Source organism: Buteo buteo, chromosome Z (genome assembly GCF_964188355.1).
Source record: "Buteo buteo chromosome Z, bButBut1.hap1.1, whole genome shotgun sequence".
Classification (NCBI taxonomy): domain Eukaryota; kingdom Metazoa; phylum Chordata; class Aves; order Accipitriformes; family Accipitridae; genus Buteo; species Buteo buteo.
The window spans coordinates 76,562,220-76,586,599 of NC_134204.1; the positions used below are offsets into that span (position 1 = coordinate 76,562,220).

At 43.2% G+C, this 24,380-nt stretch overlaps 1 protein-coding gene and 1 long non-coding RNA gene across 10 annotated transcripts in view; one reads left to right on the forward strand and one right to left on the reverse strand.

The window, feature by feature from the left end:
• Positions 1–6,798: 6,798 nt before the first annotated feature.
• On the forward strand, positions 6,799–12,394 carry LOC142027103 (uncharacterized). Of its 2 annotated transcripts, XR_012649018.1 has the most exons (4): positions 6,799–7,226; positions 8,243–8,484; positions 11,391–11,533; positions 12,281–12,394. It is a non-coding gene; the product is annotated as an uncharacterized LOC142027103 (long non-coding RNA). The 2 variants fall into 2 exon arrangements; XR_012649017.1 differs by lacking the exon at positions 12,281–12,394 and having other exon boundaries at positions 11,391–12,252.
• Positions 12,252–24,380, reverse strand: part of SUSD1 (sushi domain containing 1) — a 61,407-nt gene continuing 49,278 nt past the window's right edge. For 6 of the 8 annotated variants that reach the window (XM_075020759.1, XM_075020760.1, XM_075020758.1 and 3 more), the window contains 2 exons: positions 22,988–23,081; positions 12,252–20,141 (listed from right to left, as the gene is read on the reverse strand). In XM_075020759.1, coding sequence (XP_074876860.1) covers positions 20,003–20,141; positions 22,988–23,081 — 233 coding nt within the window. In that variant the 3' untranslated portion in view covers positions 12,252–20,002. The remainder of the gene's footprint in view (positions 20,142–22,987; positions 23,082–24,380) is intronic. The other 2 variants (XR_012649015.1, XR_012649016.1) reach the window with 2 other exon arrangements.

The window sequence follows — 24,380 nt, forward strand, 5'->3', positions numbered from 1 at the left end:
TTTGCCTGATTTAACTGGGACTGGTTAAGAAATCAAGGAAGCAGAAATGGTTCTTTCTTTTCTACAGTATTTCTTCTCCTGAGCTGAAAATGTGACCCACACTTCTAATGAATCTCAATCTCGTTGGATCTCCTGAGGTCTGGCCACCTGCCCCGCAGCAGCAGGAACGAGGCAAATCCTTGCAGAAACGGGCTGGCTGGTACCTCCCGCACGGTGGCCTCTGACCCCCAGTACTTCCCACCCCCACACGGCACCCAGTGTCCGGGGCAATATGGTGGGTCAGGGCTACTTGCATTAACTCCTTTCTGCACTGTTAGAGACCTGTGCAGGTCTCAGTGGAAAAGCAATTAACTGGGAACAGCCACTCACAGGGACCTCACGTAAGTCTTCATGTACCAGAGGCAAAAAGGAGGAAGTTTTTTTCTCTTGATTTGAAATAGGATTTTAAGAAATCTAACATTTTTTTGTCCTTGGAAAACACATAATTGTTTTGCTGTTCTCTTTCATTTAATGTTTTAATTGCTTCCAAAGTCAAGCGCCTTGACACAGCTGGAGCCTGGTCTGCTCACCCTATTTACCTGAATAGCTTCAGGACAAAGAAAGTCTACCACTGCAGCACACTCCTGATCTTCTGTCACTACACTCTGGCATAAATGAGGACTGATCATGGTCACGAACTAAGCATAACACAGTGTTTTATGGGCTGGAACTTGCTCAATCTCTCCATGGCATTCAAAGTTGTAATATTAACCTTTCTAAAACATTCATTGAGTTTCAACTCAGAAGTGTTAAGACATTTTAAAATGAGCCTTATCTAAAATTTGTGTACAAGCAGGGAGTGTAGAAAGTGACTTGAATTAGAGGAAAGAATTCCATCCCATAGCAAGTATACTATTCTAGACCCCGTCACTTCCGTGGTGGTACGTGAAAAACGTACTGATGCCGGGGGTTGCCCTGACCCACGAGCAGGACCTTGCCCTTGGCCTTGTTGCACCTCATGAGGTTCATGTGGTCCCACTTCTCCTGCTTGTCCAGGTCCCTCTGGATGGCCCCCCATCCCTCAGGCGTGCCAACCACACCGCTCAGCTTGGGGTCGTCAAGCTGGTGACCTACATCCAATCGTTTACTAAAGCTAAGTTGCTTACAGTTACACTTTCTGTTTTGCTAAGCTGCCGATAGTGCTGTCTTGCATAGTTTTTAATGTTACCTGTGTAATACAGCAAGGCTTATTAAAGCAGTTGAGAATGATAATACGTCTAAACAACACGTGTCCCCCCCTCCTTTGTGAGGAAGCGGGGAACCACGTTCTGTTTACACTCCGCCGTGCTCTAAAACCTGATATTCGCTCAGGAAGCTTTGGGATTTGTTGTTTCTCAGCTCAGAGGAGCAGAGACGGGATTTGACTCCTCGGCAGGGAAGGAGCAGACCAGCTGGGCAGTTGTGGCAATTCCCATGTCGCTAGACCATACCAGCCTGCTTGCCTCCATGTCCTGCCCACCCCATTGTGGAGCAGCGCACCGTGGTTTTTCCCTCCAGCAGCTTAGTCCCAGGTGCGCCCCTGGCTCCTTGCCCCAGGGTCGCTGTGCTGAGAGCTCCAGGTCTTGCGGCTCGTGCTGTGTGAAAATGCCAGTGCCAGCGAGTGCCTCTCTGTCAGCGTGAAAGCTGCAACCACCAAACTCTTCCAGGGCCTGCCACTGCAAGGGCTTAAATTGATTTCCTGCTTACTGCTACTGCTTACTTTGGGTGGATGTTGCACACAAGAGGAGAAAGAAAAAGAGAAGAAAAAGCGGTGTATTTCCTCGTGCCTCTTAGTTGGAAAAGTACCTTGCTGACTATTCCCTGACCAAAGTTTCCTCCTCTCCCCTGGCCGGGTACTGTGTCGGTGCCTTCATCTCGGTGCCTACGCACAGCTGCTAGTCCTCTGTGCCACGCGTCCCGTCGGGGAGCACAGGCAGGGGACGTAGGAAGCGGCTGCCCTTGCAAGGCTGGGTGCTCACCCTGCAACTCCAGCACAGTGCTGCATCCCTCTGCCTAGCCAGGCGAGGTCCTAGCATCGGCTTAGGAAGTGGGACGGGAGCAGTGGTGGCTGGTTGCAGGATCCCAGCACAGACCTCTTCAGCTGAGGTTAGGATGCTGTCACAGCAGGTCCTCCACGCTTGTGGCAACACCAGGCGTGCCCCTAAGCCGGACACCCTGGGCAAACAGCACCCAGCTCCCATTCTGCTGGCAGACCCTGGCACCTCTTGCTGCGTCTGCAGAACGGCAGGAATGAAAACGCAAGTCTTTCGTAGGCGGTCTCTTAAATGTGAGACTTTTGTTCCTAGAGATCGCAAGGGAGAGGTGCCCGAGGAAGAACCAGACGAGAAGACAGCAGGTGACAAGGCATCGAAGTGTTCAGGTAGAGATGAGCCAGGAGCTGTGGCTCAAGCCAGCTGGATTAAAAAATCGGGGGGAGAGTGAACGGAAAGGGCATGACAAACCAGCCACGCGCCTGCTTTCCAGTCCTGCGCTGGGGCTGCTCTGCCCCGTGCCTCTCTGCCAGGGACCCGGGGTTTCCGCCTGCTGGGCAGGGCACTCTGCGTTTTCCTTTTTTTTCTGTTTTGCAGCTGAGTATCAAAAACACGAGCAAGACTTCTTCCTGCCTGGCCATCTGTTAGTGTGTCTTATGGTCTCGGGGCAGTCGACGGCCGGTGCAGGCTGGCTCTGATCTCGCTCTGCTTTTCCTCGGCTTGCTGCGAGCTCCTTCCTCGCGGGTCAGCCCAGGGGCTCTGCCCTCGGAAACCTCAGAGCATGGCTCTGCCTGCTCCTCTGCCTCAGGGGCAATGCGGGACCGTAACGCAACCTAGAAATGGCCCGTACAAGAAAAAGCAAGATGTGGGCGGATTTACTTTTCAGGGGGGAGTCTCCGTCAGCCTAGGCAATGCTGGCGGGCTCCAGAGAGAGCTGTTCAAATTCTGACACGTCTGCAGTGGTACGGTGGCAGCTGAACGCTCTCTGGCTCATCTTCCTTCATGTGCTAGGCACGAGCTTTCAAGGCTTGCCGCAAGACAGGCCCTCAGCCTCGGTGCAGGACTTGGCTCAGACGAGGCACCCACGCGCTCAGCCGCGATCCTGTCCCGGACCCCGCATCTCGCCTAGCTGCCCCCTAAACATGCCCACCGTTTGAAACTTTCCCGCGGCTCCCCCATCAGAGAGTTGCCCGAAAAAAAATCCCTGTGTGGCCGGGGGGGCTCTTCCCCTCGAGGGAGGCTCTTGTTTTCAGTTTCCCTCTTTGGCAGTCCTGGGTGACCTCGCCCGGGCTGGTTGTGGTCCAGGACCTTGCTGCTGCGTGGTGTCAGCCCCCTGGGGAAAGCCTGGGAAGGCTCAGCAAGTCACACCACTTTTGAAAGAAACGGCTAAGGAAGTCTGGATTTATGTAATTACTGTGACATGAACAATTCAGCAGTTCCTTTATCTTCTCTGCCTTCTAATTTTTTCTCAGGAGCTCCTATGTTCTCCCTATTGAGTACTGTCAACTCTTCCTCTCACCGGAAAACTCATTAGCTTGCTGCCTGCTAGCAGCCACCGAGTATGTAGCTAAGGACCCAGAGACCTGGGGTTTAAAAGGCTCCCAGACAATGCCCGTTTAAAGGCTTGCTCCTGAGAGATGCTGACTGGCTCCATCTCTGAGCAAGTTTAGGCTACTCTTAACCTCCCGGGAGACAACGTCCGTCAGCCCGTGACCACCTGTGTTCATAGACCCCAAGTGATACGCACGATTTGGCAGGGCACTGATGCTGCCCCGGGATTTCCCTGGGACACAGCTGACCTGTAGCCATGCACCCGGAGAGGCTCCGTTCTGCTTTGCCTTACGAGAGCCACGCGTGGAAAGCTTGTCGGCACAGCTCCAGAAAACGGGACCTTTGGCAAATACCGCACAGCATCGCTGTGACAGGATTTCCAAGGAAAGTCCTCGCAGAGCCGATCCGAGTTGCTAAAGGGCAGAGAGTGAAAACGGAGCTGCTGGAGGGTGCTCAGATGGAAAGCAGCTGCGTGAAACTGAGGTGCCTGCAGGACGCTTTTGCTGTGGCTTATTTTTCTGCTTTGGAAGGTTTCTCGGTCCTCGCGGTCTGAGCAAGGGAGACAGTGCAGCCCTGAAATGAACCTCCTGTTTGTCTTACCCGTGACATTACACAGGAATCTCCACCCCTTGTCAGCCTCACTGCAGCCCCCGGGGCTTTGCAGAGGAAGGAGCCCGCAAAGCCGTTCTCGGAGCTCTTCCCTGTCCAGTATCCTTTCTTGTTTCTCGTTGGTGACCAGATGTGGTCTGCAGCTCGAGTCGGTACCGTTTCAGACCCTTGCTCTGACACAGAAAACACGCAATGGTGCACGAGCTGGCTCCGCGTCCGTTGCGTGGCTGTGATTTGCGCTAACTTGTGGGCATGGGGGCAGGTCACTCGGCGGTATGTTAAAGACTGAGAGTTCCCAGCCGAGATCCCCTAAACCACGTCTCCCTGCTTTCGTCTCTCCTTCCTTCCCTAGGACCGTTTTACTTCAAAGACGTCCTGGCCCGCGGAGTATTCCCCCTAAGAGAAGGGACTTTGTAAAGCAGAGTTCAGTCCCTCACAGCGCAGGAGCCAAACCTGCAGGAGGCAAAGCACACCGCTGCACGAAGAGCTGCGCCTGGCTGGTGGCACGGCGCCGGGCGCTAGTTCCCGTTCCATTTTTACTGCCTGCCTCATCGAATTCATACCTTTCCTGTGATGAACGGGATGGTGTGACATTCAGCCACAGATCAGGAGAACAAAGGCCGCAGTCAGCAGAGGGAATCACATGAGTGGGATTTCCAGAGATGACCAGTTCTGTTGCCAGATACAACTGAATGTGGGCTGAGCTCTAAATAAATTAAATAAAAAGGCCCAAACAAACCAAACCCATACTGAGTTTTGTTTTCAGATCAGTGAAAAAGAGTTAGCAACTTCCATGTGATGCTGGGCGAACTGACGAAGATACAGCAAGTGTGCTCTTAGCCTTGATGCAGTAGAAAGTCTGGCTGCAGTTTGAAGAGGACCAAGCCTCCTCCTCTCCTGATGGCTTTAGCTAAAACCCTTTCTCACCCACACTCAGGATTAAGCAGTCTGGCTTTCTGCGGAACTGTCAGATATGCTCAGATATGCAGTGGTATTTCCTGAACCAAATTAAATCAGACTTATCATAACAATTTAAAAAAAAAAAGGCAGGCAGAATAGAAATCTCAAAGACAGGGATTTTTAAGTTTATGGAAAAGTTGGTGCTGGCATAAAACTAAGGGCACTCTAAGGGAGAATGGGAATTCAGGTTCATATGGCTTCTAAAGAGCTTGGAATACATGTGCACGTTTGTTGGAAAACTGTTTCTGCTGGACCAAACCATAAAGACGTGCCTGGTCCCTGGTAGTTCAGGGGGAGCAGCTGGAGGGAGCAGGGAGACCTGGTACGAGACATAAAGTGTCGTGTGGAAGAACTGACCCTCTTCCAGCAGAGCTACTTTGCAGCAGAACTGAATGGGGTGATCAGGCTCTACTGGCCTTTGCAAGTATTTCCAGGCATTCTTACCATGTCAAGAAAATGTAAGACTCTCCTGTAAGTCTGCTGGGATGCATTTTTTGGACCTGAGCTTTCACTGGGGCAGCGCCTCTCAAGGAAAAATACAATTTCTGGCCATGGGGCCTGGGCAAGGATGTGTCTTAGAAGAAATGCTTCAGGAGTCCTAATATCTGCACAACATAGCTTGTGGCTACTAACAGAGTTTTCCTAAAAAATGTTCTCATTGCTGGATGCAGAAAATTCAATGACCTGTGTTTCTAAATAGCAAAACAGGTGCCTATGTGATGAGCCTGCGTGTCCTAATCCAGAGGGTCCGCAGTGCTGCTTTTGACAGAGTTTTGTGGCACGTACCCTACCTCAAGCCTGCTTCCTATTTTAGAGTTTGTCCATTGCAGCCAGTGGGCTCATCAGCCTGTTTGTATTGTTGCCAGACCTGCAGCACTGAAACAATAAAAATGATGTTAATGTTCCCAAGCTAGTATTTACTCTGTGAAGAAACCACATATATGGGAATGCCTTAACCCTGTGAGGGTCTCAGTGGAAGAACACTCATAATCACCCCTATTGCACAGAGGGGGAATGAAGACAGTGAGCATACAACACTTACCCTAAAGAGGTGAAAGCTGAAGGCTTATGGAACAGTTCTATAGTGACTGCTCTGCTGGCATAGGACTCACAAGTACCTCTTTCTATTATGTGCTTTAACAATACCTGTCCTCTTTAGTTCACCTTTTTTAGAAGTTACTTGTAAGACAACGGCTAAAAGTATCTCAGCAACTAAGCTGCCTGTATTCACTCTACCATCCTCCCTTTAGTAAGAGAGCATTATTAAATGTAGTTCCAATTGCAATTAAAAATAAACTACAGGTGCTGTGCAATCAAACACATGGCAAAGGAAGCCATATAAATACATTACATGCAAAGCTAGTGCAGGACACAGGTCTGCGGTTGTATTCACCATTCACCCCTTCTCATGTAGATGTATGTATATTAAAGGGACAATGGAAGGCTAATAATCAAGACATGAATTTAAAAAAAATTGCCCCTAAGCAAACATTTCTGCGGTTTGGGCCTCATTCCATCAGAGCTGAAGGGAATTGCTCTTTTTATGGATGTGCTTTGGCTCGCACACTCTGGGCTGTTCTTTGTTTGCTTGACCCTCTCCTGCTGGAGAGTAAGTAATAAGTCATTCTTCACTTGTAATGCCAAAACTTTCTAGACCTTTAATTTTCTGGCTTGGGTGCAGTAGCTGTAGCAGTTACTGTTGTTTTCAGTTCCTGTAAAACTTTCTCTTGTTTGTAGATACCATTGCAACTTTCAGTATTTCATCAAGAAAAGCAAAGATGGCAAAGTGTTCCAGAGATGATCACAGAAAAGCTGTGCCATGGCAAACTAGAGTGGAAAGATCTCATGTTTCTCGGCAAATGCTGTATCAAACAAGAGGCAGGCTTTGAATTTGCAGGGGGCACCTTCAGGGATTTTCTGGCAAGACACAAAGTTTCCCCTTGACAGTCCTGAGGGGCAGAACAAAACACGAACATCTCCCACCTCCCTGAGAAGTCTGCATGAAAAGACATCAGATCAGTTCATTTGGCAATGACCTGGAGGCACACTGGAACCTGGAGCTCTCCCAGCTACAAATGCACCTCGGCGGTGGCACAGGTAGGCATCCAGCCCTCTCAATGGGCTTTTGGCATTGCTATATTCTTAGTGGTGTGGTGATGTGCTGGTAAAAAACACTGATGGAGGAGTTAGAAAGCCAAATTGCCCCTTCTGCTACAATTTAGATGACTCTAGGGGTTGAAACTAATTTCATGTAGTCAAAAGCCTGTTTATGTAATGGGAAAAACTTTTGTCAGAGGCAAGGAAATGCAGCATCAATATACATACAAATGTATATTTATATAAGCAACTCAGACACTAGCAACACCCATTCTCTCCATGCTTGTGGCTATAAAGGATTACTCATCTGCCAGCACAAACACACATTAAACAAATATTCCTCAAGCACTTCCCTGCATCTCAGAGTTCGATGCTGGTGAAATCTGAGCTCTTGGTTGGTTTGGTCCAGCTTTTCACCAGCTTCACTTTCTAGGGAGAGCAATACTGGAGTGTCACTCCAGTCCAGAAGTGCCTCTCCAATTACTGTCATGTTCATCTTTACTGGTGGTGGGCTAGGAGACTTCTCCACAGCCCTGTGGGGCTCCAGCAGAGGCCCACTGATGCCATCGTGCTGTTTCCCGTCAGAACCACCACAGCTCACAGTAAGCAGGAGCAGCTATTGCCCTTGCCTTTCCTGTTCATCCAGAACAGCTCCAGACATCTCCATCCTCAGGAAAACTAATTTGTAAGGGTGTAGGTACTCAGTTAGATGTTTATGTGCATTTGCCTGCCCTTCCGGAGAAGAACTGCTAGTACCTAAATGCCTTAGAGAGTATCTCACAGATAAAAAGCCCAACAGAGCAGCTCAGGCTGAGGGCTTGCGAGCACAGAGGTGGAAAGGGTACTATGACATTCTAAAGGGATACTTTCCTCTCTCCAGCTGTTCCCTTACATGGGCAACACTGTGAGAAAATGTGATTTTAAATCACTGGACTTTCATAGAGTTAGTACTTGACAAAATGTCTCTTTATTTAATTATTTCAGCAACCTTTCTATAAAACTCTGTTCCCCCATAGGAAAAAGAATACTTTTGTTACAAAATTGTCATTGCACTAGACAAAAAAATCCGAAGCCAGCAGAAGCCCTTGGGTATGTAACTACCAACAACCACTTAAAAGCTGGGAAAAATAACATAAGTCTGCGAAACCCTGCTGTATCAGATTTTAATCATCTACATTTCTCACTTATGTCAGCGCTTGGATAAATCAAAGTCACAGTCTCACGGAGACCCTACGTGGTGCGAGCAAGGCTGCTACAGGTTAGTAGTGCCAAAGCAGGAGCTATTTTTTCAGTTCACTGGCATCTCTCAAACAAAACAAAACAAAAAAATGAAACAAAAGAGATAATTTATTTCAATTTACAATGTTTTAAAACTCTATTTTACTAAAAAATGTGAGTTGTGAAAGGGGAGGGCGCCTACAGTGCCAGACACAAAATGGATGAGGGATGGTGGAGTTCCACAGGGGGAACACAACAAGATACAGGTCCCATGAGCGTCAGAGGCTGAAGCTGGTCTTCCCGTGCTACGTAGCACAGACTCGACCCCGCAGCTGGTGTGCAATCCCTGCCCAAGTTCAGATCACGGCTCTGTTTATACCTGCAGATTGCTGAGGCACAAGCACTGGCTGTGTGCTTGGGTATAAAAATGGTACAAACATGCTACTTGTTTGAAAAAAAAAAAAAAAATACCAAACCCCCCAAAAAACCCAAAGCAGCAGAAAGTCTTGTTTCCTTAAAGGGACTGCAGGGAGCTTGGCACAGAAAGCATTGGAACATGATCTGCTAGGTGGATGGGGGTGCACTTACTACAGTTGCTATGGAAGTGTATAGGATTCAGGGCCTTCTGCAAGGGGAAAGATTCAAGTTGAAGCTCCTGCTCTCAATGGGACAAAGAGAAGATCTGACTTTTGATGGATACCCAAACAACTAGGCTAGAAAGGTGTCTGCTGGTGCCTGCTTCCCCATGAACTTTGCAAAATTTAAGTCAGGGGTAAACTTTCCATATTTCTGGGAGGCAGAAGAAAATCCCAATGTTTTCATGCAAAACCATGATCTGACCTCTAACCCAAAGGCTGCTTCAGCTGTCCCCACTCCTCCCACTGCATCATTTTTTTGTAGGTAAACGTTTTGCTGGGAAAATACATTTTCTCCTGCTCCCCTCACCAGCACACTCAGAGTGACCACGATGCTACAATTGCTCCACACATGCTGCTGACTTGCAAATGACCTGTCTGGCTACCCCCTCAAATTGACAACTAAACACGTCTGGCTGTGACGGACCACAACAAAGGTGGATATTACAAAAAACAGCACAAAAAGCCGAAGTGGTGCATTCATCTGTTCCCAGATTCTTTCTTTTCCTTTATCTCTTGTGCAAGTCACTCCCCTCCTTACTCATGTTCTTGTGATATAGTTTCTTTTCCCTGGCCTCTCTCCAAAGTTCCCTTCACCAGTAATTGACCCTTCCCCTAGAAAATGTCTATATTTTCCACCACTCACTTCACTGTGGACCAAAAAGATTACTCTCAACCACAGCTTAGCACTGTTTTGCACTTGTCTATGAGGTGTTTCTCAAAAAGCAGGAGAAAGGAAAAATTAAGTTTCACTAAATTTGGCTGCATTTATTGTCCTTACTCCTCCTCGGGCCCGAAGGAGTTTCAGACATTTGTCATGCAGTAGCCACAGTATTCAGATCACAACCGTACGCTCAAAGCCTAAGGCCCTGCTAGTAGATGCTTCTGACATTTCTAGTCTCTGCATCCGTTAGCTTGTACCACACGCTAGCAGACAGAGTATCAGTGAGAGCAGGTAACTCCACTGAAGTCCCACAGCAAGTACTGCCCTGTTCTGCCTTCCACTACCATTTTGGAGTTGTGGAAACCAGGGTAATGTGAGTTTAGCTGGTATCCAATTTAAAGCATCAGAAACTGCAAAGACCACGTCACGGCTGAGGGGAACTTACCAGCACTGCCTTGCTGCAAATCCTAATTTACTTCAGCAACATCTTAATATCTTGTCTACCTTATTGTTTTCCTTCTTAATCAAGTTTCCTGATTTTTTCAAGGGAAGTGAGGAGGGAAGGTTACAGACTTTCAAAAATAAATCTAAAGAAGTTAGGAGACAAAGACTCTCCCTGAGCCAGTCACAGCACTTTCAGAAACTGCAGCTTCAAAATAACAGCAGACCTCCAATCTTCTCTCAGAAGGAGACCTGCTTAGACAGAAATACCCAGTCTTGACATGAACACTGTTTTTTTTAAAAGGCTCAACATCTACTCAAAAGAACTCTAATGGGTGTCAGGCGACTTCCTCTTTATTCAGTTGGATCTCTAATTCTAACTGTGGTAATGCTTCCCTACTGACACAGAAGTTGCAGTCTGCAAAGCAGCCTATGGCAGCCTGAAATTGGAGTGAATAGGGTGGTTCTGCCATTTGCTCCATATTTCATTTGCTGATCCGTTGATTAAAAATCTATTGGTAAAGATTATCTCAAAAGCAAGTATCTGACAACTTTTTCTGCCAAACACACTAGAAAGATCAACAGCCATGAATACTGGTCGTGAGTCATAGACAGTCTGTTAAGAGTGCCACGGAGAAATGCAAAGGCTAGATAAGCAGTGGATCCCGTGATTCCAAAAAATACATTCTTAAATGCGATGGCAAGCATCCTAACAGTCTGCAGAGAACCATGATAAAGGCAGATCCAATGACTGGCAGCAGAGGAAGCAATTCCTTTGCAAAATTCCAACCACAAAGGAAGCAATTGGTTTTGGGATGGTGTTCCCAAGCAGCTTGGGACGGCTTGCCTCTTCACTGTACTTTTAAAATATGAACTCTCCCTAGGACTTTTTCTTAGATCAATCATTTATCATGAAGAATAAGCAAAGTTTTGTTGATGTCAGATTGCAAAAGAACGATTGAAATTATATTAACAGGCAGTTTTTTTCTCTCTCTCTGGTTTTCCTGCTGCTGGACAGAAAGTTCCAAATTTAAAGTGTATCCATTCACCTTTTCGGCCTTGATTTGGAATCTGAGACGAACAGTGCAAAAGAGCAAATGTTACAGCAAGCACATTTGAAATCCTCATCTCTACCTCAGGCTGTACCTTTGAGATACAGTGTATTTCCTAGGGGTTTAACTGAAGAATTTTTTTTTTTCCCAACAGAAACGAGCCATCACTCCCACTCCCTACAAAGAGGAAAAAAATGTGATCATATGCTCCCACAGGATGTTGACTCCATTGGGAAAAAGACAAAAGGAAGTAAATGTAACTTATAATGTAGGAGAAAATGAATACAAGATAAAAAGGTAACAAAGTGAAACTCAAAGAATGGTATGTTTATTTAAGGATGTCAAAGGCAGGAAGAGAAAGATTTGTAACGGTTTTGAAAGCTGCTTGTTTGCTTGGAAAAACAAGGACTGATTATAGTGATTTGCACTCGGGGATGGCTGAAAAGAAACCTGCAGCTTCTGCAGTTTCAAGACTTGCATCTGTAGCCTGTGATTTCCCAGCAGCTGGTAGCCAGATTTCAACAGCTGTGAGAAAGGTTAAGACTGAAGTGGAGAATTCTCCCAGCTTACTCATTTCTCATTAAAAAGCTGGAAATCTTTGCTAGGGCCAGGCAACAGCAAAATTAGCATATAAACCATAAGCTGCAAAAACAATAATAAATTGCAGCTAACACACACAAGGACCTGTAATCAGCAGCCTCTAATACGGAGCCTTAGAGATGTAGGTACCTGCAGACTCAGCACATTTCTTGGAAAGAACATAAATGTGTAAGAGCATGAATGTAGTGTGAAGAGAATGGTTTTAGAAGTCACCCTTAAAAGCTCACTGTAGAAGTCTGAGACTCAAAGGCTTTTGTTAACTTAATCTAATAATCATCTTGCTTCATATTTAAAATCTTCTACACTGCTCAGTTCATTACAGCATACCTGCATAAACCTATCTGCTTCTTCTATTCATATGAACACCAAGATTTGTCTTGTAATCCTTCTCCTATATACTGCATGTTCCCTGGCTATTGTTTGTGCTGTGTCTATCTTTTGCAGAACACCAGAGCACTAGGAAAACATGTTCCTTGAGGAAGCCTGAGTCTGCCTGTAATCTCCTGTTTACACGTCATCATTCTGGACCAGCAGCTATCAGATAAAACCTACTTGAGGGAAGTTTGCACTTGCATTGATTTTTTTTTCTTCAATTCAGAGAGATGAGTTCAGAGAATGTCACTGCTCTTTTCTAGTGAAAAACACTTCCGTGATTCTCTATGACAGCTGCCTTCAGCTGCACTGATTTTCTGATGCTCCTAACAGGTTTTAAGAATTAACAGACCGCAAATGAGTATTGAAAAAAACCATTGCTCTATAATTGTTTAAATCTGTCTGCAGAGAACAGCCTGCAGGCATACTGAGAGAGTTTAGATAACAAGCAGATCTGTGAACACTGGGCTCAACCAAGCCTGCTTTTTCTTGGATTTATATCTTGTGATTGATTTGAATTTCTAACACAACTTGAGCATTGTTGTTAAATGAGCTCAGCTCTTAGCAGGCACAGGAGACTAATCACATAATAAGCAGCTCAAGATTTTCATTGCTGTTTGCATGCAAGAGACTGAGAGAATTGACTGTGCAATGGATTATTCTTGTACTGCATGTTTCCTAAAGCATGGACAGAGCATTTGTAACATTATTTACTTGTGCAGTGGATTCTCTGGTGCCTGACAAGAAGAGAGGCTAGATTCTAGTCCCTCTCAACTGCCTGCTTTCACCAAACTCACAACACAACTGTTGCTCTTGAATGTGCCTATGGGCAAAGACATTGTTATGGGGAATTAAGAGAGATTTTGTAACAGGCTTGTTTCTTTAGAAAACAGTAAAACTGTGAAACAGTTACTTACAGTAAGTAAGGCAGAAGGAACATTCAACTAACACAAATGAACTTGGACAAACTGATCCCAAGCACACAAATGAGGGCAGCAAGGGGCAGTGGAGGGGCAGGTGCTGATGTCTCTCTGGTTACTAGCAATAGGACACAAGGAAATGGAATGAAGCTGCATCAGGGGAAGTTCAATTGGACATTAGGAAAAGATTCTTCACTGAGAGGGTGGTCAGTCATTGGAACAGACTTCCCAGGGAAGGCATCAAGCCTGTCAGAGTTTAAGGAGTATCTGGACATCTGCTTTTAGTCGTATGGCTTAGTTTTAGGTAGTCCTGCAAGGAGCAGGGAGTTGGACTCAATGATTCTTATGGGTCCCTTCCAACCTAAGCTGTCCTATGATTCTAAATCTTGATTTATATGCCACTCACAGTAAAGCATACCTTAACAATGGAAAGGGATATAAAAGTGAAGTTCAGGTTAAGTGCTCCAGGATCTTAGAGACTGCACACCTAAGATTTTCAAAAGGGACTGGAAATCTTAAAAAAAAAAAGAAAGAAAAAAAAAGCACATGATATCTAGAGAGCAAGGGGCCAGTGTTGTGAAATAATGTCTCTTTTAGGTATTGCAGTGTCTACCACTGTACCAAAGTACTTAAAACAATTTTCACCAGGCCATTATTCCTACAGAGAAGCATATCCTGACTGCAGAGACTTTACCCATACAGAAAGAGCATTTTAGGATGTGACTGAACACAGGAAGCAATTATTCAATACCCAAGGCAGACTTATGTGGAAAACACCTGAGAAGGGAAATTCCAGGTACCAGATGAAAAGCCCGGAGGAAAATGTATTTCACTATCATACTGATTTGCTATCATCTGCTGGGACATGTTTATGGATAAATGCAAAACAGAGTGACATACTATTAAGGTAGTATTCTTGCTTGCTGATTTTCATCACTCCTGTGATTACAAAATCACTGTCATTTAAGCCTTACTTTGTCACTCTAAATGCAATCCCTTTCCAATGCATGAACTCTGCCTTTTGTTTTGGAGGGTGAACCTGGGCAAAGCCAGAACTGGTGCTTGCATAAGTCATGTTATTGGATACAAAATACTTGCTATACCTTGTCAAAGATGGCATGGCTTTTCATTGCAAAACACCCAAAGCCAATACATGAAAATGCGTTCAAACAGTCTGGTCTGTTTGAAAAATATGAATCAGTAATTATCAGGATGCGGGATGAAAAAACAAACTCCCAGGAGTCCCAGCAGAAAGCAGAACAGATCAACAGCAACCTAAACTAACTCAAACAATCCTACTTAATCTCAAATGCTGTCAGACTGACCAACAGAAAAATCTTTTAAGAAGCAAAAAATAAATATGATGAAATTGCATCTTTGAACAAGAAAGAGAATTGCCACAAAGGCAATGTGCAGCTGGAAATTCCCATCTACCTTGCTTCACACTGACATCCTGTGTAGACAAACAGTGCTTAAATAATAGTACTGCTGAAGAGTCTTTGGATACTGCTGTGGCCATACTAGGAAACATCCTTAGAGCTACTGCTTTCAATCTCCTCACGAAAATGCACAATGTATTTATCTCTCTGTTCTCCTCTTTCTCTCGAGTTAAAACATAAGAGCAGATTCTAAACCAATATAAATATATACCACTGCACTAAATTTAGAAAGAACAATGTTAAGTGGCATGGGGTGCGAACCTGCATAATTCCCTAATTTCAAGGGAATTTCATGAAAATCTGGGGCAGAAAGTTGAATTCCTCAGAATATCTGGATGCACACCCAATTTTGAGCCTGTTTCATTGTAATAAAAATGAACATCTGGCAGATTAAAGCCAAGAAGAATAAAGGGAGTAAGGTAGTATTTAACAGAACTGGAAGGAGCCAGATTTCATTTAGCCACAAAACACTCAAATCACCATTCTGAAACATGCTGCAAAATCACATAATAATAATTTTATTCATCTGCCAGTAAGAGACTGGTATACTGCAAAAATGCAGAACTGCTGTTGAAACACTATTTCCCCGCCTCTCAGCAGATACTTACAATTGCTACTCATTTGACATTCCGCATTCACCTGGCTCTGTTTTTGTGTGCCTCAGTGAATACTCCAGGTTATAGAAAAGGACTGGCCAATTGTACTCATGGAAATAAAATTTCTAGAATGGGTCAGAATTCACAGAAATGCAAAACAAAGTGGAACTTCCTAACATCTTCATTAGCCAAGAGCCAAACTGAGTAGGTAATTTTACACAGCTAAAAGGGAAAGCTGAGAACTGGCTTATTCCAACCCTAACGTTCTGGTTATGTTAGGCTTTATCCAATGTATTGGCATGGCCGATTTGTGCCCATTAACCTGAAACATCTTCACCGGACTACTCCAATCCATTTTGCTTCCTTTTCACTTCTTCCAAGATGGCTGCAGGAGAGACTTTTATATGAACTGTCGTCAAAGTCAAGCTAAAACACTCCAGGCTAAAAGCTGCTCACTAAAATCTGGGCCTTTGGAAATTACTTTCCATTAAGAACTGACTTTTTTTCTAGAATCCTTTCTCTGTTGCTCCCCAGTCTATTAATACTTTTTACACTCCTTGGGGCAGACACAGAACTTTCCCACCCTTGCTGTGAAATTCTGACTATATATCTTCAGTTACATCTTAAGTGAAATGGAAGAAACAGAACAAACTACATATATATATACACATATATATTATAAATACATATGTATACAGTTTTTCACAACGTGGTGATCCAACAAGCACACGAGGGAATATAGAACATGAACTGCAACTGAAATAGATCAATTGTCCTGCCTCAAGGTGGGAAAACACCAATAAAAGGTCACTCCTCCTTATTCAGCTGTGAGACTGCAGGAACAAAACCAGTATTTCTGGAAAAAATACACACAAACATTTGGGGAAGCTGGGGAGGAGGAAAAACAGAACTTCAGAGCAAGTCCCCCTTTTTTGTGACCATAAAGGTGCCATTTTTGTTAATCTCAAAACAGAAATAGTTCTGTAATAGCTGTACCACAAATACTGTCATCGCCCTCTGCCTCGTCAGACCTCACATCCCTCAGAGCCAAAAGGAACAAGTGTCTGTGCTGTCCACAGAGTCATTTCTCCCGCTGCCAGCAACTGCAGTTGTGGAGGTGCTTTTGCAACGCTGACACTTGTTCCTTTCCACTAGAGAGAGCTCAGCACTGAGCTCACCAACTAAATTCAGAGTCTCTGCAGAATGTCATCCAAAGACAGCAGCTCTGTCCTTCAAAGCAATGCAACAGTTAGATTTTTCAGAGACTTTCCTAACTTCCTAGTAATGCTGTCACTAGGAACAGAAATACTTCCATCTGAGCTACAGATCATGGATCTGCCAGCTCACGCTGGACTCTTGGTTGAATTCTGCTCAGTATGAAATGGCACTGCAAAACAGTGCCAGACCTGGGAAAGAGGGGTGACTGAGAACAGTTAAATCTGAGACCACACATAGAAACAAGGAGCATACTGGCCCACATGTCTGGCCCTCTACGTACAATTGATTGAGACTGAAACAAACAAACAAGCCTGGATGGCTTCTGGCTGTCTCTATCATGCCCAGAACAAAGAAATCTCACCAAAAGATTTAAAGGACCCATCAGTGACATGCAGTAGAAAGTGTATTTTACAATAAAGTTTTTCATTTGACGCACCATCACAATTAAGTGCATAAATGTTAGATTTTTATAGTAACCTGCATGTTGTCTCATTATTACAGAATAAAAGAGAAAAAATACTTTAACTTAAGCTTACACAGAATTGTTTATCCAGGGCTAAAGCTTTCCCTTTTCCTCTGCAGATGAGAACACTTCAGAGATAATACAGACATTGGCATGTATCTAAACCAGTTTCTCAATATAGCACATCTCAATATAGCACCATGAATGGGTATAGATCAGCAGTAAAAGCAGAGCAGCTTCAGTTGGCTTTACCTTACTTGGCCTGGGTGTGGAACACATATCCAAGGATGCAGAGCAAAAAACATTGGAAGAAAAAGGAGAATTTCAGTGTTAACTGAAGGAACAGCAGTGAAAGATCATTAGAAATGTCTCTAGAATTTCTTGAACCACGAGGCTGTGATTATGTCAGTGTTGCAATTAGTGTGGCAGGATGCTACATCTAAAATACAGAGCCGCTAGACCACTCCATGAACTTGAGTGTAAGGATCATAAATCTGAGTAACAAAAGTACCCCTACAGACACACACTTCTAAATCCAAAGCCCCATTCAAAGTGGCACCTGCTAGGACTAGCTTCTCCTAAGAAGTATCTTTGTAAATCAGTTATCTGATCTGAAGTCTAAAAGTTCGTATTTTCAGTGAAACTCCTTCTAGCATAATGGCATATTTCTTTCAGTGAAATGTCAGAGAACTGGCACTCATTAGCAGTACTCTTAAACCAGATTAATTTCACTATACAAACTTGTTTCTGTAACAGACAAAAGTAAGTACAGCCACTATAATTTCACATTGTTCTTTTTGTCCAGTCCTGTAATAGTTGTTCTCACTAGAACTTTTAAGAACCTTCTTCTATTCTAGCTACTTCTTAATTTCCTACTGTTTAAACCTTTTGATTTGCCCTAAAAAATAATTTAAAAAATATAATTGTAAAGCTTGGGAGCAATAGAGCAATGTTTCAGAAAGAGAGAGGCTCTAACGAATGAACTATTAACATTGCACAATTATCTGAGGAGGGCAAGGCTAAATTATTTCTCTGTGCTTCCCACATTACACTGAAACAGATGGAGATGGAAGATATATACATGACAGATGAAGACAGGCTTACAGCCAGAGGTAGGTCTGACAAGAGTGACAAAAAAAGCAGAGGGAAAGAGGAGAACTTGCAGGACTGTAGCTGTTTTGGAGAACTTAAGATGGCAGGGAGTGCTGCCTTATCGCTTCTCCCTTACTGGTCCATTCCTGGGTATTAAAATGCTGCAGCGCTCTGCTGTGCCTTGCTCTGAAAACTTTACATTATGAAAAGACAAGCTAGGTAAACAAGAGGCACACAGAAAAGAAATTACTTGTTGAAGTGTACATGAAGACCTCCAACTTTCCAACTATACCCACTGACAAGACAGACTTTATGTTCCTAGTCCTGCATAATGTACTGGAACACTGCTGGTCTCAGTAAAAGGTGAAAGAAGTTTTCTTTCACAGAGGATGGCATGTCTGTCTCTCTAAATCACTTCCTGCCTCTCCAGCTCTCCCTTATTCAGGAACAGCTGCTCATGAACTCTCTCACAGGACCAGAGCAGCAGGAAAATGAACCAGAATAAAGTGGTGCAGTTTGCACCGCTATGTCAAACCTTGGCAACCTATTCCATTGAGAAAGGGAATTATGAGCAGAATGTGTGAAAAAGAATTTCACAGGAGAAACTGAAAAATAAGTAACAGTAGTCCAGTATGAACAGTTAAGTCATTCTTTCTCAATCAGTAAAGCAAAATGTTATCAACTCTTAATGACTAATGTAGACAAAGGTGTTCTTACTCAGCTACTAACTACTGAAAACTTACTAACTTGAAGGGCAGATTTAGTAAGCAGTGGAAATGCTGGATAACAGAAATTTTATCTGCCCAGATCTGAAAAAAGTATGCTCAGTTAGATGCAGTTAAAAGCTCTCTCATGTAACTTTGATTGTAATTCCTCCTTGCTACCAACTATGAAGTCTGCTGTTACACTTTGAAATACCCTTTTTAAACACCAAAAAAGGAATTACACTACCTAGAGAGACAGAACATCTAAAATTATAGAGCCAGTAGGAATCAGAAACATTTAGAATTCCAAACCCAAGTATCATATATTCAAAGTGGTAAAACACAAAATATAACTTGGAAAAAAATGACAAAACTTGAGTAAAAACCAAAATTCTTGCTTTTTTATTTCACCAGTTAACAGAATGATTTTGCTAATATATCTCAAAGCAACTTCTGAACAGGAGCGGAAGTAATCACAAGCACTTGATTCTTTCTTACAGAAGAAAAAAATATTAACTGGGTGTATGCCATAGGAAATTGGTTAATTGTACTTTATTAAGTAACTCTAACCAGATGGTACACACCAGCTCATTAATCAGATAATGATTTAATGGCTTTACTCAGCTGTAATTATAGATCAGAGATTAACAAAACTGCATTGAACACAGGTAGCTCCTTATTTGAATTAGTTTCACATGCCATTAAAGCTACTCAGCTTTTTGGCAAACTGCAGTTTTTATAGATTATTATTTGCAATTATTGCTAATTGCTATGAGAAATGACTGCAGTACCTCTGGAACACCTCTGTTGCTGACACTATTAAATGTGACAACTTTATGGCTAACAACTCTGTACTTGTTATTGAAGTACCATTACCCATAAGTGACCGATGAAAGTCTTCTACCTTTATACTTGGAAATACAATAGGCATTTTATCTGATATAAGGGTTGATCTATATTTCCTCTCATAATGGGCCAGTTTGTGTCCTAAGGTATCCAAAATAGCAGTTGATCCTCAGACAGTCTCAACAGCATCTGGGGATTATTCATGCAATAAAGTACAATGCAGACACTCATTATCAGGCATTCATGTGGCTGGAATAGCTGAAAGCCTGTGGCCAACACATGGGATGCATGCTAATGTCTCTGACACAAACCTGTTTGTGAGGGAAGGTTCTCCTTTACATATACCACCATCTGGAAACAAGGGGAGACAATAAGCATCTCACTTCCAGTAACAAACACGTTTCAACTGCCCATGCTATAGTACATACATGCTGTGCATGTATGTCCATACCCGACAGATGCTGGCTTTGGTAAGAAGAGTGCATTTTCTCTATGCTGACTTTAGGGGGTAACACATCAGAGAAGAGAGACATTTTCAGTCTCTAGGAATGATGATGTAATCCCTGTTTGTGCCACATCCACTGGAGCAGATAAATGTACAGCCTCGCAGGCTAAAGCAGCAGGCGGGGAGTGCACTGTGCTGTGGAGAGAAGAGCTGGGGAAACAGAAAAAATCCAGTTAAAAAAAAGATATTTGAAAACCATTCAAGACTCAAGCATAGGCCTGACAGAGAACTTGCATCACTCATATTCATGGGAAAAATGACAATTTCTGAAGTGTTTTGAAGACCTAAGGTGCTGGTATAAATTCTGAACATTACAGCCAGTGTGAGATCGGTAGGAAGCACTCCCATAGGGTCTGATGACTACCTGACCTACGTTTACCTTGGCACCGACAACACTCATGCCCAATGCAGGTCTTCAGAAAGCTGAAGTTTTGGCACTGTCCTTATGCATCTGAATGGGCATCTCATAAAAAAGGAAGCAAAGGATTAGGAGGAATGAAGCAAGGTAAATGTGTGACAAGGCACCTTAATAACAACTACAGGCTAGTACATTTTTTAAATGAAAAAAAAAAATAATATCTAAGGACATCAGCAGTCAGGCTGTGTGCTTTGTGAATCCAGTGTCGGACTTTTATACTCACTGAGGAACAGTTAAAACTGCTGTCAGCAACCATGTTAGTGGGAATTCACAATCTGTCCCACTGCAGTAATATAATCCCTGAGGGAGCAGACATGTGGCAAGCTGGTGAGCACTTGAATACAGTGGTTCTTTGTGACAGAAGCTGCAGAACAGAAAAGCTTACAGGGAACCCAAGAAATAATCCAAGACCATTCACCTGATACCATGGCAAGATCAGCTGTAGCTGTGTCATTCCTGACAAATGTTTGTTTAACCTCTCTTGCAGACCACTCAGAAGCCATGGTTCCACAGCATTCACAGTGGTCTGTTCCCGTGCATCCCTCTCCTACCATTCAGAAGCACATAAGTATACTGCCCATGAATAGTACATGCACCATGGGCACTATGGACACAGGGAAGTTGGTCCTTCTCTAATGGCTGTTTGTGTATTTGTGTATCATGATGTTTCTTGGCAGTCTCTCGTCTGCCAGGCTAAGCAACCTACTAGTAGATTTCCCTTCTCACAGCTGGATCAGATAGATCTCATGTCTCTCTTGTCAAGTTCCTCTGTCTCATCCTCCTGATGGGCCACATCCTTCTTGGAGTACAGTGCCTAAAACAGGACCGTGGCTTTACAACTGGACAGGGCAGAAGGCTGACTTCACATGTTTTTTCAAATTGCATTCTCCCTCAGCAATGCATTAAATTGATGCTAATTTAAAATTAAAAGAGTATTTAAGAACATTACAGCTATTTCTTGTGAGCACTGTGAAGGGTCTTATCACAACCGACAACTGCGTTTTCCCTTCTCTGCCTCCTAGTGGGATGGGACAGCTTTTAATTTCTGCCAAGGATTCTGTTTGATGTACTCTAAAACAGAAGAATGGATTCAAGAATTTTTCTGTACATGGGATCAAGGGCCTAAAACATAATTATTGAATTATCAAGTCCTAGCCCCCAACGTTACACCACATTACAGCATGACCCCTGTCAAATGCACTCAATGTACTCAGCTCCCTAAGGATGTCACCTGAGGTTTTTTTGCTCTCACTCCTTTTAAAAGAAGACTGAAATGGAAGTTCAGGACCTAATCTTCTCTACACTTATTCATAACTCGTTCATACTCATACATGATTCTTCCAGTACTATCTATTATCTTAAATAGCTCTCCTGTCACTGTGATGCTAATTGATTTGACATAGTATTTATAACTCTCTGTCACATTTTCACCAGAGAAACTGAAATAACTCAGGAGCCTTTCACACCACAGCAGCTCAGGGACACCTTTCCTCCTGCAGTAAGCCCTCTGACAGGAGTGCTAGTTTAGACACCAAGACAGTTACAGCCCGTTCTACCTTAAATGTCAAAGCTGACTCCAACTATGTTTTTCAAAAAACCCCAAAACAATCAAGACTGCAAGCTCAAGTTTACGACTGCATCCAATTGCCAAGGGAATGCTGAGATCCATTCCTTTACTTACTTAAAGAAAGACACCGTGGAACCTTTATTTTGGAATTTAGATGGTAAGAACTGATTTGAAATTTAGATAACTATAAATAATCCAATTAATCCTACTTTCTCCAGCCCTGTATAAGACTAGCTTCTTCTATTTCTGAATGCCAAATAAGCAGGTTAACCAATCAATGCTCTATACTTCACAGCCCCCAGGCTGGAGGCTCCTGACCTTTCAAGAGAAAGAAGTCAGAAGACTATTAGAGATAAACATATTAAAACAACATCAGAGACATATTTTTTAGTCAAGAGATTTTACACATATGTAGACATTCACAATTACTTAAAGGCACATATTTGTTTTACCTTTGAAAGTAAGACAGTTATAAAGTTACTGCCCCTGCATGAAGGATCACGAAACAGAAAAAAATCAGTTTCTTAAAAATTTCGAATGTGTTTTTATTGTGGCCTTTAGCTAAAGATCAACTGCTACTGAAAAAAATCCTTTTAGGCCTTTTGAACAAAGTTGGGAAGACTGGAAATTGGCATCTTACATAAGAAAAGTACATCAACATTTCTATCAGTATGACTTCACTTTTCGAGTAGCACAGCATATAAACTTCATTTATTTAGTTAACATTAAATCAAAACACCTCTGAACTAAATTCCTGGTGCTACTCACTGTCTGGATTCTTCCTTTATTAAGATGAGCTCCGTATTTTTCAGATGTTTCGCCAGTGATTGCAAAGATACAGAGGGTGTCAGTTCAAGCAATGGACAACTTCAGTGGCCACTGAAGGAACTCTTTGTAATAGTTTCTAACCACCCAAGAGACCTAAACCAAGCAGGTTGGCAAGAAAAACTATCTGAACATGTAAGCCTTGTGCAGGAGGACTACAAAACTGGAGTTCATAACAATACATACCGTGCTGCTGAGAATGACAGGAACAGTATAAGGCAGACAGCAGCAACCGACGCTAATCCAACAGCAGTCATGTATTGCAGAGTGGGTGATAAATCTGAAAGAAAATATCAAACAATTCAAATGAAGAAATACCAAATAGTGTAGCTTCAGTCTGGTGACTGACCAAGTCTGCTCAAAGCTAACGTACTGTAATAAAACTCAGATGCTGGACTTACTGCTCAGTCAAGTAGTAATGGAGCTGACTAGTAGTTACAATCCAGTTGAGGAAGTAAGATTGAATGCTGTATTTCTCAAAAGTGATTATACTTCTCCATCGCTCAGTTTCCTGCCTTTTTCTTTTTTTTTTTTTTTAATTTAGATACTCAGTGTCAACATCACCTCTCATCACTGGCAATTTCAGTCTAAATCATATGCCAAGGTGGTCTCTGGTGCCAGAAAATCCTAGCACTTTATTAAATGGCTCAATGCATCTCCTTCAAAATTGTTACAATCTGGGCATGATTTCTCTTCCCCATTCTTTTATTGTTTTTTTTCCAAGTGACAGAATACAAATAAACCTGGCAATCACAGCCTTACCCAAGCCCATAATACCAGAAGTCATCCAGGGACAGAACAGAAGGCTTACAGTGATTTGCTGTCAAAACCAGAATTATTAAGAACTACTGGTGAAGGTAACCTGGGAAAATCGAAACTCAATCCCTTCCAGCCACTTCTATCCCATTTTCAGCATTAATCAAAGGTTACCTATTTCTTACTGGATTTCCCAGAGACACCTAGGACGCTGGATCTTATTCCTGCAAGATTCCACACCTCTATTTGCTGTTAAATCTTGCAAGCATGCGGATGTAATGTTTTAGCAAAAATTTAAATTCTTGCAAAAATAGCATTTATTCAGTGAAATTACTGTATATGTCCACAATGAGAATCCAAGTGCCTGAACATCAGAAAAGCAGCTTCTGTTACTTAAATTGAACTTTTTTGGGGCTCCTCTGAATGTACAGGCACAAAACTGGCTGGGCATTCACCCAAACACCCTCTGAAGCACAAAAAGTCATACAGAACCATAAGGAGAACCTGACCAGTTTACCGTCTTTGCCTAACACTGCTCAGTGAAGCAAGGCTTGTATCCGTGCAGCACCCTGTGAGTCTGGCAGAATAAAGAATTTCAGACTGGGACCCTAAAAGGAAAATCTGTTCAACCTACAAGCATGTTCAGTTTTGGTAAAAATTATGCCTGTCCTTGTATCACTATAACACCAGTTTCCATAAGAAAGTTATGCATCTCTAGAGCAGATGTCAGCTCTCCATAAAAGTGACAGAACTGTCTTCCTTACACATTGTGGAGCATATTTGGTGAAAAACCCTCAAAATTCCTTTTACTTATTTGTGACAG